Source organism: Ambystoma mexicanum, chromosome 7p (assembly GCF_040938575.1).
Source record: "Ambystoma mexicanum isolate Mex_15411 chromosome 7p, UKY_AmexF1_1, whole genome shotgun sequence".
NCBI lineage: Eukaryota > Metazoa > Chordata > Amphibia > Caudata > Ambystomatidae > Ambystoma > Ambystoma mexicanum.
In genome coordinates, this window is record NC_090939.1 from 99364359 (window position 1) to 99382494 (window position 18136).

General features: G+C 47.7%; 1 protein-coding gene across 3 annotated transcripts in view; it reads left to right on the top strand.

The window, feature by feature from the left end:
- Nucleotides 1-18136, top strand: part of SIDT1 (SID1 transmembrane family member 1) — a 737146-nt gene that overhangs the window by 526383 nt on the left and 192627 nt on the right. For all 3 annotated transcript variants that reach the window (XM_069635864.1, XM_069635865.1, XM_069635866.1), the window contains one exon: nucleotides 14301-14374. In XM_069635864.1, coding sequence (XP_069491965.1) covers nucleotides 14301-14374 — 74 coding nt within the window. The remainder of the gene's footprint in view (nucleotides 1-14300; nucleotides 14375-18136) is intronic.

The window sequence follows — 18136 nt, forward strand, 5'->3', positions numbered from 1 at the left end:
TTGCACTCTGCGGCTGCACTGCACGTCTTTGTTCACCGTTTCTGACGTTCCCGTATTGGGGATCTTGCTTTCTCTGTCACAGCAGTCCGTCTATGGAACTTTATTGCTGTATTGCTTTGTTTGATTCAGGATCATTTGCTTTTCTGACCCTGTCATGGATTAGGGACAGTATCTATCACTCATATGCAAAGGATACAGGTCAAGGACCACTAAAAGGATACAAGTGATGAGGGTAGTTTCCGGATCCTTTGTTAACAGGAAACGGCTTGAAGGTAGTGAAAGTCAAATGTAGACCTTCCAAATGATGTCACTCTATGACTGAAACTCACAGCCAGAGAGAGGAATCAGTGTAAAGGGCGTGGAGCAACAATTAAATGCCAACCTGTGAGAAAATAAGGTATAATGAATGTATGTACAAAGGCTATTGCATCCTCTCTCTGAATCAAGAATAAAGGGCACCACTAACCTATTGGCGCAGATAGAATGGAACAGTTCCAACACAGAAACACCAAAACAATCCAGGTAATGACAACAAGGAGGGAAGGTTAGTATGGGAAACTAATCCCGAACGGCATGAGGGTCATGCTAGATACCGGGTTGGTGTACCACCGGATAGCGTCCAAAAGTCTTGTGCACTTGTATACTTCTTGGAGAACAAATAAGGTTTCTGTCGGAAGAAATTATCCTTGCCCTTGAAAGTTCAGTTGTGAACGATTAGGATTGATATGTAGAAAATCAGGAAGTTTATTATCTCGTGGGTTTAGAAAGCCTAGAAACCCCACAAGCGAAATGATAGTAACTGGAACAATAGAATAAGTTCCTCAATGTAAACAATGAGACTTAACAGGTGGCTGGGTAATCATGTGGCGTGGCGGTATACAGATATCCAGAGAAACCGCTGTGCATGGAATACGCTGGAAACCCACACAGCGACGAATAACGCCCAGGAAAGCCGCTGCGTCAGATAGACACTGGTAACACATACAGCGGCGAATGAAGTCCAGGAATGCCGCCGCGTAACACAGTCACGGACTGAGGCTCCTGCTGCCTGCTCATTTTCGGATGAAGGCAGCAGGACAGAAACCGGACTGTAATCGAATATAAAGGGATGTTGCTCAAAACTCCAAATCCATAGGGACAGGTGCAACAAGGTTGCCAGTCATGACAGACCCTCACTTAAGACCTTTTTGTTTTAAGTATTCTCCTCTTTTCCTCTCTGCCAGTTCCTAAAGCACCATGATGCCCTCGTTGGTGTACATTTGCGCTTTATACATTTTTTTAACATAACCTCGTGTTTTAAGCCCTGCCCCCTTTCCTTATGTGGGTGGTCGCAGAACAGCAATGGCAGTTTGTGTTGTAGTATCCAATTTGGTGTTGGGGGAGGTCTGGCCTGGCCGCCCCTACGGTAAGTCCAGTCTCTATGTGGTGGGGCTTTGTTTATGCCCTTGGCGGTCTAGGGGAGCCACACCAGTCTCATTACCAGGCGGGCGGAGGCTGGCATGCGGTGTGCATCATCGGTAACAGCCACGTCGGAGCACCTCCTCGCCCTTCTTTTGCTGCCCTTCACCCAGTGGTGTCTGTACACCACTTGCGTAGAGTTTATGACGGGGGAGCAGGGCCTCTGGCTCTCTTCCCGGTAGCTGTCTCTCTTCAGCTGTTTTTTTTTGATGGATCTGAGTGTGGTGTTGATGGTTTGTCTGTCTGTGTGTGGTCTTCTCCCATGCCTACTGTTTCTCTGGGGAAAAGACAGAAAAAGCGAAAGCTCGGTCATCACTAGGGTTCAGAGACATTATATATGTGCAGTACCAATTTGCATCACTCAGACTGGCACATGGGGAGGGGACTGGAAATGGGCCCCTCCCAACTACCACTGTCCCCCTCTGGGTTAGGACTGTCTCTGGATTCCTCCCTGGTAGGCCTTCCACCCCAGGCAGAGCAGGGTTCCCATCTTCTCTTGATAAGATCAGGATAATGACCTTGTCACGCAGTTGACTTGCATCCCATCTTGACTCCATTGAACTCATGGTTCTGTGATGCCACATTTCCAGCTGTCCTGATGCTGCATCCTACTGAAGACATGTATCATCAGTGCATTTGTAGGCTGGAAAGCCAAAGGGATGAATTGTAAAGGTCAAAAAAGTATGAAAGTATGAAAAAGGCAGGGAGAGAGAGACCCTTGTTGTCTTTTTTGGAGCAACACTTTTTATATTACCCTTCGCTCACACAGTCCAAGAAAACTGATATATTTAAGTAGGAAAGTTAATTTGAGCCAAGGCACACACTCCACAACGCCACCTAGTAGCCGTCGCTGGAAGTTCACCTCCAGAACTTCAAGTGATGACTGCTAGGCGGCTCAAATTTGATATCTGAAAGTGAGATCAACCACACTTTACACTAAAACTGATCAGAAATGAATTCCATGAAACAAGTAGAACCGTAGAAAGTGAAGTGTAGCAGAAAAGCAATGCAATACAACATATCCTGTTATATAAATATAAGGCCTGTAAACCTTCAGAAGTCCTTGCCTACCAGATAGGTAGGCTGTGTGCCCCAAAAAGAGTCAATAGATTCTGGGTTACACTGGGGCAGGGATGGTCCCTGGCCAGAACTTCACTAATCGCGACCAAGCAAAGGCGAGGTAGGGAGCGGCTACCCATGCATTCCATATGACGGCAGGTGGGAGAGAAGCAGGTATGCATGTTCCCTCCCCCTTCACCAATTTTCTAGAAAGAAAACCCTGAGGTTCCCAGAATCGCAGGGCCCAAATACTTCAGTTGACATCCAGTTGGTGGGGGTCCAGGGGCCACAGGTGCGGTGGTTGGTTTTGGGTTCAGGATTGGGCCCCTTGGGACGGTGACCACCACGATGACAGGAGACTCCCAGGACATGACTGAGATGGGCAGCAGGGAAGAACAACCTATTTAGGGGGCGGCAGGCGACCCTCGTGGCTGCAACAAACTCTGCTCCGGAAGGTTCCCTCTTGCTCCACTAGTAGACAACCTGCCGAGTTCCAAGCTGAAATTCGGAACGGGGACCGTTCACTGAGTTATGCCCTGGATGAAGCCCACAGGATTGTTCCACGACGCTTCGGAAGGCTTCTGAGGCCAGGAGTTTCCAGCAGGGGTCCGGAACAGGATGCTCCCACCAACCCATGGGTCTTCAAGAGACAGAGGCAGAGAGACGGGGCATCACTGGCACTTAGCTGGAGGTAATGATGAATACCTTCAATTGTCGTCCTTGGGTCTTCAGTGGGCTGCAACTCAACATAAGGCCGCAGCCCACCAATGGCAAGGATCTGCACCATTCAAACTGACCTAGTCTGGAAATGAAGAAAAAGGGATTCACCCAGTTTCCTCAACAGAACACAGTACCTTGTTCCAATGGTGCAGCTGGTTCCCTAGCAGTTGTTCCTGTTGGTTTCCCGCAGACCCATGATTCCTGGAGCTTCGTCGTGAAGGAGGACGTCTGAAGGGGGTCTGCACCACACAGGGATGAGGCCGGCAGCAGCGACAAGGAATAAAAGGTGCGCTCCCTAAAAACAGGAGAGGCCCTTCAGGTGGCTATCCGGATGACTACAGCAGTGTGCAGCGATTTCGACCATGGAAGAGGATCCTCTGGCTATAGAAGATGAGCTGGTTATCCCCACCAAGCTCAAGGGAAGAAGACTCCGGACTGGATCTTCTCTGAGTCGTTGAAGGGCAAATAGCTCAGGACTGCAGCAGGGCTTCACCGGGACGGGGTAGTTGCAGCAGCCGTCGTTCTCTCCGCTTCTCTTCGGTTCCTTGTAGTTCCAGTGGTGACTCTCAGACTTCTAGCCCAAGAGACCTGCCTTTTATGCGAAAAAACCCCATTTCCACAGCCTGGCTGCAATCACCCAGCAGGGGGGTTGTCCATCCCGGACAACTACCCTGGCCAATCATGACAAAGTGCGACTTGGGTTTCCTAGGATACCCTGTGCAGGGGGTGACTACACCCCTCCCTCACATTCAGCCCACCTAGACACCCAGGCGCCTGGTGGAGGGCTTCTGAACAGAAAGCCAGCCAAAAGACGGTGAACAAAGAAGGCGAACCTAGTTTGCAGCGCAAAGCAAAGCTCAAGAAGGACTTTAACAAAAAGAAATGGCAAATAAACCCAACCGGAGCCAAAAGAAAGACTATTTGGTCAAGCGGGTTTATGTTCCAGGCTAATATAATAGCCAAGAACAGTACCACGTTTATCTAATATAATCGCGGTAGAAAAGTTAGGGTAGATACCACTGCCACCAGCCAAGTCTAAATGTTAAAAGAGTGACACAATGCTCTAGGAGGAACAGATAAAAAGGGATACGAGTTAACCCTTTCCATTACTCCATGGAAGATGGGGTGTACTGGATCTGTGGTAGATTGACTAAGTAACGTTAATGGTAACTTTACCCTTTTCTGGGTGACAGTAGTCGCCTCAGAAATGGAGTCGAGGGAAGTCTCAAAGACGACCCTGTGCCACGGCACTGAAGGTACTGTGCGACACACAAAAAGAAGGGGGCTACTGAAGTGGTGTACTTCAGAGTCCACAATCACAAAAACAGGTAGAAACACATAGCAAAACATAGGTAAGAGTGGGGGAAAAAGCTCTCACTCTTACCAAGTGGAAAAAATAAACTCCAGAAATCCAGCAAAGCTGCTGGGGGACTCACTAGGTGAGGGAAATTAGCCATAAATGAGAATTCTCCCTAACATGGACTGAACAATCCCTCAGAAGAAATGAGCTGGTCAAGAAAAGTAAAGCAAAAAGGCTGCACTTGCCTCCAAAAGTCAGGACAGGGTGCAAATCCTAGCAAAAGTAATCCCTATGTACGGTCAAATGTGCTTTAAAGTTCACTTTTTAGCCACCGTTTTTTCAAAATGTTCTTGTGGGAGAAAGCTTCCTTAGAGGCATTGGGCTTACTCGCATGATGTATTATGAGGCCACTTCCAGGGATAATTTGAGCTGCCTGTCCGCTCCCGCATATGCCTTGTTTGAAGGGGTGCCTCGCTGCCCCTTCTGATGCTTCCTTCCAGCCTTCCTCGCAGGATCCTCTGTACCTAAAACCCTGCTACTCCTGTCCTTTCTGGATCTCTAAGATGGGAGCCCCAGCAGCCAGGTTGGGGTCCGGAGTGGCTGTCTGCTACTCTGTCTATATTAGCTCATCGGGGAACATGAGTGGTCGCCTGCCGACGCTGTTCTGCCTCCTGGGATCATCTTTGGTCCCTGGCTGCACCCCTTGTTTTCCCAAGAGTCGACTTTGACCATTGGTGGGTGTCCTTCACCTGCTTCTTCACTGCTCTGGTGATGCTCTTCTTCATCAGGGGTCATCTGCAGAGAACCCTTCTTTGTGTGTGCCCTGGTGTCCAGTTTCTGCCATTTTCTGTGCCCTTAGTAGCTATGGACCTACGTGAAAATATCTATTTTTTTTACCGGAGTCCTAAAGTGGTCGCTAGCCAGGTTTCTTAAGGGAGAACTTTTGGAACTATAAAAACTCTACCAAATTGGCTTGTACTTACCTCTTAAAGTGAACTGGCATTTGTCCATGGTCCCCCTTGTGGAGACTTGGAGTTTTCTGGACAAACTATATTTTTAGCAGGTACTGGTGATTTTCTATTTATTTTAAAGTGATCAATCAGTTCATGTCATTAGAAACGTATACATCTGCTGCTTGAGTTTAAGGATAAACTGGGTCCTTGTTAGACACAGTGCTGTAAACTTCTATATTTTACTTCCTGGATTCTTACCTCTATAGCCAATCATAATTTGTTTGCCCTTTTTATCCCTTGGCCTCTTGTCACCGGACTTGACCTTTCTTGGTGATGGGCACAGGGAGCGGCATCTTGGGCTGCTCTGTTGGGAGCTGGCAGGTGTGGTGATGTAGAGGGGGAAAGGGGTCAGAACCAGCCATATCCCTGCTCTCTAGGCCGCCTGTAGGGAAAGGGTGAGAGACTCAGCTAGTGCAGAGGTGGCCTTGTTCCCCTCCCGGATCCTGTGTGCCAACAGGACTGTTGCACACGTGAAGCACCCAGGGCACGGCGCCGGCCTATGGCATGGCGCTGGCCCATGGCTTGCACACTTTCACGCATGTCTCATCAAGCTGCTGCCACACAAGTCCAGCCATCTCCTTGTGCCTTGCTTCAATCCTATGGATGCACGCATCCATTTCCTGGATATTGGGGCTCGGTGGTGGAGTTGGGCTGTGGAGGTCCGATGGGCTGAAGGGAGGATGATGGTAGGGGCTGTGGTCCGGCGACCCCTCTGTGCTGTCCCCACCCTCCTGCATGGCATCATCATCTATGGCCTTGGCGACGTATCTTGGAGGCTGGTGGGGGGGCCGTCTTGGTGGACCACACAGATGTGGGTCTGGGGCAGCTACAGGGGCAGCTGGCTGTGCCTCCATGGGGGCTGTTACAGCTGCAGAGGCAGCTGGTTGTGCCTCCATGGGTGCTGTTGCAGCTGCAGAGGCAGCTGGCCTGGTCACAGGGCCCATAGTTTGCATTGACGGGCTGGTGTGGGCTTGGCAGTGGTGGTGCGGGGTGTGGACCTCCTCTGTGCCGGTGGCTGGGATATACTCGGTCCACCATGATCGCTGGCAGACGAGGTACCTTTGGGGGTGGGATGGGCATGCCATTATTCACCTCTGTAACATCCTATGGCCTTGCAACATGCAGTTTCAACATTGTGTGACATGATGCCTGCGCATGGAGTCTTGACATCATGACATCAGGACGGCTTTGATGCAGGACAAGGCCACGGTGTTGAGTGATGCAGGTGCACAGGAGATGCTTCCTGATTACACAGAGCACGCTATGCTACATACACGCTTCTGAGCCTTTAAAAAACAAGGTTCGGACCCTCTGTGGCAAAGCCCTTACAGCACAAGGCCGTGGTGTTGAGCAACACAGGTGTGCAGGAGATGCTGCCCAATTACACATAGCATGCTATGCTACATCAGGTGTATGTAATGATCAGTAATTGCCTTACCTTGCCTTACCATGGTATTGAGACATGTCAGGTATACGGCTCTGGTGTTAGTCCGTTGTTGCTCACAGTGAACTGTCCGTGAGAAAATGTTTGTGTCTGGAAAAGGGGGGTTAGGGGGTGTTGAGTTCCTAGGTAGGATGGGGAAAAGGTACTACAGGGAAGGGGATACACGTCTCACCGTCCGGTGCCCCACTTCCACTCCCCAAAGATCCCTCATCCAGGTGATCCTCCCGCACTGGTCCACCCCCAGGAACTGGATCCAAAAGTGATGGCCGTGTCCTGGCCACCTGGATGACAGATCCCCGGGGACTAGCGGGTGAGACACCTTCAGGTTTCTCACACTCCCCCCTGTCTGCCCTCAGCTCTACCCCCTCCATCTGCTTGTGCTCCCCCCTCCTTCCCCTTGCAACCTCAATGGCAATCTCTGTCTCATCTATCTTTTCTAACTGCTATTATATTGACTATCCTATAACTCTCACTAGGTCTGGCAGGAAGAAGCTCAAAAGGAACATCCTGGTCTCCAACCCAGGCCTCCCTATCACTGATAGCTACACTATTGCTTCCTCCAGACTGACCCTTACCGACATCCTCTTTGTCGTTTCCTCTCCAGGCCTATTGAACCCCCATATGGTCTCTGTTCTCTCTCCTTTTTCCTCTTCTCCTATCAATGGTGGCACCCGGTGGGGGGGCCCTCCTGGCTCTCTTCCACTCCTCTAAAGCCATCATTAATATCTACCTAAATTGCACCGTCTTGGTCCAGGGCCCATTTCCTCCTTTTTGATAGATGATTTCCGTGCCTTATCAACTTCCTTTCTTCTCCCGCTATCCCTATCTACCTCCCTATGGCTGCTCTGCCACCTCTTTCCTCCGCCACCTCTCCGGCACCCTCTGCTGCTTCTTTGGCCACCCTGTTGCCTCCTACCTCTGCCACATCTATGGCACTCTCTTCTTCCTCTCTGACTACCCTGCCGTCTCTTCCCTCCTCCTCTGCCCATAATCGGGCACTTCCAATACTTCCGCAGGGCATACCTCTAGCATGTACCCCTCCACGGAAGTCCTTCAAAGCTGGCAACTCTCAACTCTCGCTCCACTGTCAAACACTCCTCTGACATCTGCCGTCTCCTGGAATAGCTTGATTTGGATGTACTCGGTCTCACTGAGACTTGGTTCACGGCCAGTTGGCTACAACATCCTCTCTGAACCCAGAATCAACTGTCCCGGTGGGGGTGTAGCCTTGATCTTCCCAGAGTGGACCCCTGCTTCTGTCATTCCAATGCAAGACTACTCCTCCTTTGAATACCTGGTCTGCAGAATCTCTAGCTCTCCTGGCCTCTCTCTCACTGGGACCACTATCTACAGGCCGCCTGGCCAGGTCGCCCTGTTTGTCTCTGAGTGGGCTGACCTCTCCTCCTCCCTCCTTGCCTCTACCTCTCAACTTCTCCCCGGAGACCTGAACTAACCCCTCTTCGGGACTCTTTCACAACCTCTGCAGCCCTCTCTCTCTCTCTCTCTCTCTCTCTCTCTCTCTCTCTCTCTCTCTCTCTCTCTCTCTCTCTCTCTCTCTCTGTCTCTCCCTCTTTCTCTCTTTCACTCTCTCTCTCTCTCTCTCTCTCTCTCTCTTTCTCTCTCTCTCTCTCTTTCTCTCTTTCTCTCTTTCTCTCTCTCTCCATTCTTCCCTCTGGCCCAACTCTCTGTAAGGCACACCCTGGATGTTCTCTAATCTTGACTCTAATCTTCCATCTGTCCTCATTCTCCTCGATCTGTCCTCTGCCTTTGACACGGTCAACCATGCCATCCTGCTCAATCGCCTCCGTGACAACACGGGTATCACTGGTCAGGCCCTGGCCTGGTTGACCTCCTTTCTCACTGACTGGCCCTCCCAGGTTCAACTGGGGTCCTTCCTCTCTTCTATCTCTCTCTCTACTTGTGGTGTTCCGCAGGGGTCTAACCTTTCACCCTGACTGTTCAACCACTATCTGGCACCTCTTGCCCACGGCATCGCTACTTTCTGCTCTAACTTTCAGTGTTTTACAGATGACACCCAGCTCTCCTTCAGGCTCCCCTCAGCCACCTCTGCTCCTTCTCTCATACCAGGCTGTCTGGCTGCAATTCAGGAATGGTGTGCCGCCAATGATCTCTGCCGTAATACCAGTAAGACTGAGATTCTCCTCATTGGGACACCAGTTCCCTCCTTTCTTCTCTCTCTCTCCTGGGCCCTCTCCCTGCTCCTTCCTGTGAAGCTAAGAACCTTGGTGTCTTCAACTCCACCCTCTCCTTCTCTTCCCACATCTCCGACATCTCTAAGAATGTATTCTACCTTTTCTCACTTCCCCCAGAAGCTCTATGGGCCTCATTACGACCGTGGCGGAAGACCATGGTGCTATTAGCACCATGGTCTGTGCCGGTAAATTACCGACTCCGCCATGGAGAAAGGGGGAACTACCACCCCATTACAAGGTTGGCGGGCAGTAATTCCCCCTTCCTCCATGGCCCTTCCCCATTCCCATTTTTGCCCCATAGGGCTCAATGGGAATGGGGAAGGCGCTAAGTACGGTGCTGCAAATTGCAGCACCGTAATTAGCACCAAGGTCCCTTTGCGGGTCCCTACTTTAACGGCTGGTCTACACCAGCCGTTAAGGTCGGGTCCCGCAAAGGGACCTCGTAATTAGACGCTAATAGGTTAACGGCGCTGCAGCCTTTTACGGCGCCATTAACCCATTAGCGCCTGGGTCGTAATGAGGCCCTATGTCTCTAGAGCCCTGGTCCTTTCTAGGCTTGACTATTCCAACAGCCTCTTTCTAAATCTGCCTGTCTCTATTCTCCGACCTTTACAACTTATCCAGAACAGTACTGCAAGACTTGTTCTTGGTCTCAAGCCTAGGGATCATATCTCTCCATCTCTGAAATCTCTTCACTGGCTCCCTGTGACTGCAAGGATCAAGTTCAAGACCCTTTGCATCGTCCACAAGGCTTTTTGCCTGGAACTACACTACCTCCAACTTTCTCTTCCTAAACATCTTTCTTCTCAAGCTCTCAGCTCATCCACCTACAACTCTCGAAGGGTCAGACTCTTCTCCAAGCAGAGAGTGGGGGGGCAGATCTCTTTCCTCGGCTGGGGTCTCCCTCTGGAACAGCCTCCCTGCCTCTCTCAAACTTGAACAGAACCTAATACAGTTCCGGAAGCAACTCAAGGCCTTCCTTTTTTGTTTCTGCTTTCTCTCTTCCTCTTCCCTGCTGATGTCCCTGACTGCTCCACGCACTGGTCCCCTGGCCACCCACTGAACTCAGGCCCAGGCTCCTGCTTGTCCAGTTGCCCTTGCACTGTCTCCGGGCGCCACCCGGACTTAAGGCTTAAGGGTCTCTAACTGCAACCCTACAGCCCCTTCTCTCTGCACTTATGAGCCACCCTCCGGCAGCACTTACTAAGCGACCTGCGCTTCTCCCTCCCCCGCCTCCTGTCCTCTTGGCACTTCTCCCCTCCCTCTTCCCTGCACTTGCGCGAATGAATGACACAAGGCCTAGTAAGATCGTTGTTTTGTCCTACTTCTGTTTCCCCCTCCTTGTCTTGTTGCGCCTCGAAACACTTGTGCATGCATGCCACCATGGTCTGCTGTGTGCCTCGTGTATGTGTTGCTTCTCATGTTGTATTTTGTGCACGTGACCAGTAGTCATGTGGCGATATGTGTGTTTGGATGTTTGGTGGGAGGCGCCAATGCTTGGGCACCCTTGACAATGGCCATGGTCTTTTGGCCATTCTATCGGTTGGATGTGGTTTGGTGGCATGTAGTTGGTCATGTTTCTATGTAGTGTGTGCTCCATTTCCCTGTCAACTGTGTATTGTTTTGATGTGGCACGTTGTACTCACCGCCCTCTGCATGTGACCCTTCACTGGCCTCTGCAGCTCCCACTCCCTCAATTCCTTCGAGGGCGAGCACACTGCTGCATTTCTCCATCAGCTTGATTGGGGAGGGCGTCCCACCTCCAGTGGCCATAAATTCCTTCCTGTGGGCCCACAGCAGGTTGCAGAACCTCAGGCGGAGGTCATCCCACTGTTTGTGATAGTCTCTTTGGGTGCGTGGGGACAGGGCCCACGGCCGACACCTTCTGTGCCACCTCCTCCCATATGACATTTTTGCAGAGTTAGCTACTCCGCCTGTGGTCAGTGGCAAACAGTTCCCCTGCGTTATCCACTATGGTCTCGGTCAGGAAGGTCAATTCCTGCTCCGTGAAGCTTCCGCTTGCACAAAGCAGGAACTCTGGATTTCATGGCTGCAGTCAGGATGCCGGTATCACAGTGACCGGATGGCAACAGGAAGTTGGTGATTTTATGTGGATTTGGTTTTTCAAAATGGCCGCCGGCGAGCTTCCAGTTCCTGTGATTACATTGTTTCCGTTGCCAGTGTTTCCGTTGCCGGTGTTTCTGCCAGATACACGCCGGTAAAGGTGGCACCGGAAGTTTTGATGACGGTGCCACTGATTTTAGTGGTCAGTGACAGTGTTTTCGTTATTCCGGATTGCGGCTGGATTGCGCGCTCCCGCAGGGTTGTGATGTGCCAGTGATTCCGTGGTTGCGGTTGCCGGAAATAGTGCCACCGGTTTCACAGAATCACTGGCACATTACCGATAATTTGGCACACTTGTAATGAGGGCCAATGAGTCTTGGAAACATCTCATTATGAAATGCTAGGAAGGAAGTAACGCTGCTTAGAGATCGATGGCTTACGGATTTTACCTAGCACATAACAGTCGACCGTACAGAAACAATGTGGCCTTCTTTGTTTACGGGAACCAGCAAACAAACTATTATAGCACTTGCGCACTTTATCAAGGGTGCACACCAATTGCTTGGTGCAAATCTTATTAACGGTACTAGAGGATAGGCGTGTTAATGGGCTGCCTTGCTGATTTTGATGAGAAGAGGAGAATTTTAATGGACATACGCTTTGCGTCCCGAAACATAATGTGTAATGTGCATTTGGAATTGTAATGTGCAATGATAAATTGGATTCATTTTGTTGAGACTAAGAATATAGGAATGGTTTTATGGTAATGGATAATGATTATTATGTTGAAATGAAGTTGTTGTATACATTGATGTTTTAATGTATACATGTTTATTATAAGCCATTTATATTTTTTTGAAAAAAATATTCTGTGCTAAGCTAGACTCCCACTACCCTACCCATCCATGTTTCAATAAAGGTGTGGTATACATCCTATGCCAGACCAGGCCTTCCCTTCACTCTACTAAAGCATGTTTCAAAACCATCACAGAATGTATACAAGCCAAACTAAGTTTACTGTATCAAGTAATTATACATACTGTGTTCACTGCATCTCAGACTATTCCCTCGCTCACTCTATCAAGGAATGCCTCTTAGTAGATACACCATTCACCATATGCTAAAAGTGGGTTCATTTGAGCCCACCAAGGCTTGTTGGCATTCCAATAACAATATTTCACCCTATGCCAAAGTAAGCCAGGCACCACAATGGCCTGCAGCCTCGCCTCTAGAGCGTTCCGCCATAGTCCCAGTTAGACTCACCTCACCATACTGGGACATGCTGCCATAGCAATGCAACCTGCGCCATACCAAGCTTCCAGCGACTCCACATGCCACCATGTCTATATAGCATTACCTTTTATGGAAAACTAGGCTCTGTATCCTATCAAGGCATTGTGCCATGCATAGCCAGCATTCCTCCTCTGCCACTATAGACACACCCAACTACACCAGAGAGCTTTGGAACCCTATCCACACAGTGTACCACTCTGTCAAGTGTGGATTACTCTAAGTGTCATAGTGCCAGGATCCAGCAGATGGACCCCATACTTGGCTGTCCTTGCATTGAAGCTGTTCCCAGTTGTACTACTGTGCTGGGAAGTTTAGGTTTGCTCATTTCGCACTGGTAATCAGGGGGTGATGCCTGGTGCGCCACAGTGCAATGCTGGTTAGCTGTGCATAAGGCAGACTTGCTTAGTGATTAGAAAGGATTATCGGTTGGAGGCCTTCGGGATGAAGGCTTGTAAGCGTAGTTGTCCTCTGAGGTCTAAAGCTAGTACCTTATCTGAATTTCTTTTCTATCCCACAGGCAACAACTTGAACATAGGGGCATTTCACGAGGGGGTGAGAGCATTGTGGTCTTGTACTGGCACTGCTCCTTTCATCAGTCAAAATATTGCTCATGCCAGGCACAGCTGCGTCCTCTAGGAAGACTGTATGATGAGAAAGCATAGAAGCTGAATTAGGAATGCCACCAATGGTCTGAGTTCAGCTTCAAGACTTTCGTTCAAGGTTGCATAGCGGTCATTTTAAGTTACCTACATTATTATCCAACTTCAAGATCTTGAAGGAGGACAGATTAATTCAGGAATTAGTTACTTGATTAAACCATTATTATTCAATGTTATATGTTGATAATACATTTCTTGTGGCTATGGGAGTAACCTGTCAAAATTCCTGGGCTAGTGCTAGGTGGCCGTTTGACCTGTCCTCTCATGACATCACAGGATTTGCTGCTACCATTACACTTTCAACCTCTCAAACCTTGGTGCATGTAGACGTGGAGAGGATGGACCTGAAGACCTGCAGCCACATAGGAAATTTAGGACAGTGGAACTGCAGGTTGTGGAGGAGAGAGGGTCCTCCAAGGTTTGGGAGGCGGTGCTTGTCTCTTCTTCTGTGCTGTCCCCCCAGCACAGCCAGCATCCTCGTCGCCAATGTGGAGTTCTGTGTTTTAGCAAAATGACTCTGACATCAAGGTGTGGATGAGTAACTTCTTTAATCAGTTTCCAAGTGTAACATCCAGTTTCTAGTGTCATTCATCAGATGGTAAAGTCCAGTTCTCATAGACAAGCACCGGCATCCTCTCTCTCAGGCTACATCTCTCAACTCCCTCAAGAGAACACCAGTCACACATAAACATTCTAACCAGTAGCATTCCATTGTCAATCATGACACTCACTCCAGATTCCATTAGGATGCAGGATAAGACCAGATCCTTACACAGGTCTCTGCCAGGTTCCCTGTTTTAGCCTCGGCTATTCTAGTTTTATAGTTCTTATCGAGAATTGACTTTTCGAACTTTGTCCTTGCATTTTCTGAAGTGATGGCACTAGGTTAAATTCTTTGTAAACAGTTTGGGCCAGAAGAGTGGATGACAGACCGTGTAAGTGCTCTACCAGGAAGCTTCTTAAAGGAATCCATACCCTCCAAACATTAAAATTGTTGTCTAACTATTACTTCTAATGGGAAGTTGCCACCCTGTGACTAACCTGGAACGTTAATCATGCTTCCCCTTCCCCTTGCAGGTTGTGAACGTCACCGGAAATCAGGATATCTGCTACTACAATTTCTTGTGTGCTCATCCTCTCGGTGTCTTAAGGTGAGTCAAATTGTGCACTTTCATACGCTCTAGAATTTTAATTTTTAGAATCATCCACTACTGCCTGGGATACGTCCCCAAGTATAGGGGAATGGTAAAAAGTGGGGCAACCAACTCATCAAAATGCCTGGGCGACTGGTCGGTGGCCATTTGACTTGCCCTCACATGACATCACAGGGATTGGTGTTACATGACCTTTGACACATATACATAACAGGAACTGAAATAGAAAAAAGTATGCTATGTGGTCATGTCGCGTGCTATCTGAGGCAGCGTTTCCTTTCCAGAAATGCTGGGGATGGATCACCTAATCTGCGGTATGCAACTTCGAAGGAATGGTGAAAGGGGCTGAGGAGCCGCTGTGAGGGTAGTCTGAGCTGGGTGTGTGGATGTGCTTTTCCCATGACACTACTGAGGTTCCCAAGATATTGTGAAATGGACTAGTTCATTTTTAAAACGTCATTTCGCAATGGCAAAAAGCCAATCATTCTGCTTTCAAACCGAACAGCCCTTATTGGCAACTAGCAAAAGGCAGCATGTTAACAACAAATTCTGATAAATAAGTGGGCTAACTTATCTCGGTTGAGCTCACTACCTCCATTGTAAACCTTCAACACAATATTCCTACTATCTATACTCTAAATTCCGGAGGGTATAAGCAGGGTCTCAACTAAGCCAATGACCTAAGCCCTGAGGTCATCAAGTTGTTTATCTTCCCTTGAGTGGCCCAAACACCTCCACTCCTAATTCGTAATGACATCACTCAATAACAGATTCCACAACTATGGCATTACCAAACACGATTTTCCAATATAGGATTGAACTGAATGTATTTTCTAGCAACTGCCAATACTTGTGTCGACTAATTGAGGCCTTCTTCAGGGCAGAATTGCATTGTTGAATGGGCCAATCGCCTAATCAATACCGTCTCCACTGATGCCTTCTCTGTTTCCGGTTTATCTGCCTTCTTTGATTCATCCAATTACACATACAAGGCTTGGTTAATGCTCCAAATTGAGCTTCTTCAGTAATCCTTAAAAGCAGCTCAGTTTTGAGATTGACCCATTCCACAATACAATTCTGCCCTGAAGAAGGCCTCAGATCAACGAGAGACACATTTGCTTATTTGCAGTCATGTGGGGAACCAACGTGCTATGGGGGAATAGATTGTTGTATGAAACTTATCATATCATATCATCTAGCTCTGCAGTGTGAGGAATCTGGAAGCATCCTCGCTTCTTTCCCCGGATTGTCCTCCTCCTAGGTGGCCAAAGAAAGGCCATCGCTTTTTGATCCTCACGGTGGGGGTGGATATGTGAGGGAGGATCACCTGGGTGGGGGGTGGCAGATATAGGGAGAGAAGAGAAGAACTCCACAGATGAGACATGGTATCCACCTTTTCCCATTGAATCAGAAACCTCGCCTTCACAAGCCTTTATGGGGTATTGTGTAGTGGTACCCGATAGCTTGAACACATCCCGTGTAAAACACCACTTTAGTAAAATCTGAAGGATGGCTGAAAAATAGCCCCGATTTTTCTCAAGGCCAAGTCCAAAACAGTTACTGTGTTACAACTGATTGATGTCGCTAAAACTGGAGAAGTAAAAGCAAATAAAAAAAATGGCTCAAATTTTTCTAAAAAAAAGCAGCAAGCCCCACCACCAGAAAAACTCTTTTCAGATCGGGTGGTAGAAATAAAACTGGGTGAAGGCAAGCATAGGAGTCTGGGAGAAAATGGGATGACAGTGAATAAATATAAGGAGCTGGAAAAAGAAAGATGCCCATATACTGGGCCTCTAGCTAAAGAGAATAAAGAAGCTCTGGAAGAATGCACACCTATTACTAACATCAATCCAAAAAAGGTGGCAGCGCAAATGAAGAAAACAAAAAACATGGTGACCATCAAAAACAATCTTTCACAAAAATCTAAACAATTTATTACTGCAATAAAACATTCTCAAAAAAGGGCAGCACTGGTATCGCGTGCCAACTCAAAGAAGTATCAACTTCAGGCCCAGGCCCGAAAAGACAACGCTGAAATTGACATTGACTCAAATACTATACTAAACAAATCTTTTGATAAACTAGTCAACGCCTTATCCATGCCATCTGACAACAACTCTGTTTCTATTCGGATTCCCGCCTCACAACAAAACAAAGATCGAAATGGACATAATAATCATTCATTTGGGATTCCACAGCAGACTTTAGAAATGCATAAGAGATCAGGCATGTCTGCTCAACCAATGCAAAGGCACCTTACTCATTGCAAGACTAATCATAACCCTCATCCACAGGTGCACTCAGTGTACAATCCAGAGAAACCGCCAATTACCTCATATGCAGCCTGTACAGAATCCCAAGAGCACTCAGCTTCTTCTCTTGTTCAAATACCATTCATGCATAATGCGGCTCATTCAAATTCCCATTCTGATGGGCTGCGATCTATACCAACATCAAGAGAGATATCATCAAAATCAATCACTGAATTCAGAGGCTCAGATATTATTTCAACATTCGCCCCTGAAATGTTTTGTTTGATTGAAACTGCTATTGCCAAATCTACCGATACGAAAAGCTTAGCAACTCCCGCCATTTCCAATATCAAAGCGGACATATCCCAACCAAAGAAATTGAATATAGCAAATGCAAAACAACCAGCCTTACATTCACTAGTACTATCATGTCGTCCATCACCTAGTGTGCAATATGACCTGAACCGTAAATCAATTCTTACAATCTTCTCGGAAATTCCGGAACTGGAGGACATTAACTCTGCTGACATCCAATTGGTGCAATTCGAAGATGAACAAACACTCACTTCAGTTAGACTGTGGATAAACTCTAGAGTTGTTCTAAATACAATATGGATGGCTAAAAATCAGCTATATGAAATGGGATTTATCCTAGATGTGCACAGCTCAATCTCGAAAGTTCCACTAACTAAATCTTTGTTCTCTGTAGTTAACCAAGAGAGGGTTACTCCAAGCCACGCTGTTTCAAGCTCGAGAATACCAACCGAAACATTGTGCAATTGTCATTCCACTCAAAATATGCATTTACTAGATAAGTCCGCGACTCAAATTTCAGTCTCTCTCATTAGTTGGAATACAAGAAGGTTCCATCATTTTATTAACAATTATAATCCCAATCTTGAAAACATTGACATAGCCATGTTTCAAGAAACGTGGCTTACTACAACTCCAAAATGGGATAAATATGATATTTACTTAAATCTGGCTCAAAAATCCAAACATGGTAGACCAACCTCTGGACTACTTATAGCTATTAGACAAAATCCGTTGATTAAATCAGAAAGTTGGATATCACCCAATCCATTTCCGCAGCAGATGATAAAACTTCATATTGGGTGTATATCATGTGCTTTGATAAATATCTACTGGAACCCGTCTGGTATTTCGGACCAACTCTTCATGATAGACTTGACTAGCCTATTGGACCCAATATACATTGAAAAAACGATAACTCTTATAATTGTAACAGGTGACTTAAACCTGCATTGTTTGGGGTTGTCTATGACTAGTAGCAGACTCACATCATGGAATCATTTTGTTGAGTCACATAGTTAACAAATGCTGAATGGTACCTCTATAGATGACATACCCCCACAGCCGACATGGCACAGAGGTGACTCTTTAGCCATTATTGATTACATCTATGTGAGTCAGACTCTCATTGCAGATGTTAGCAAATTTTGTGTCAATGTCACAACTTTGAGTGATCATAACAGTCTTTCTTTGC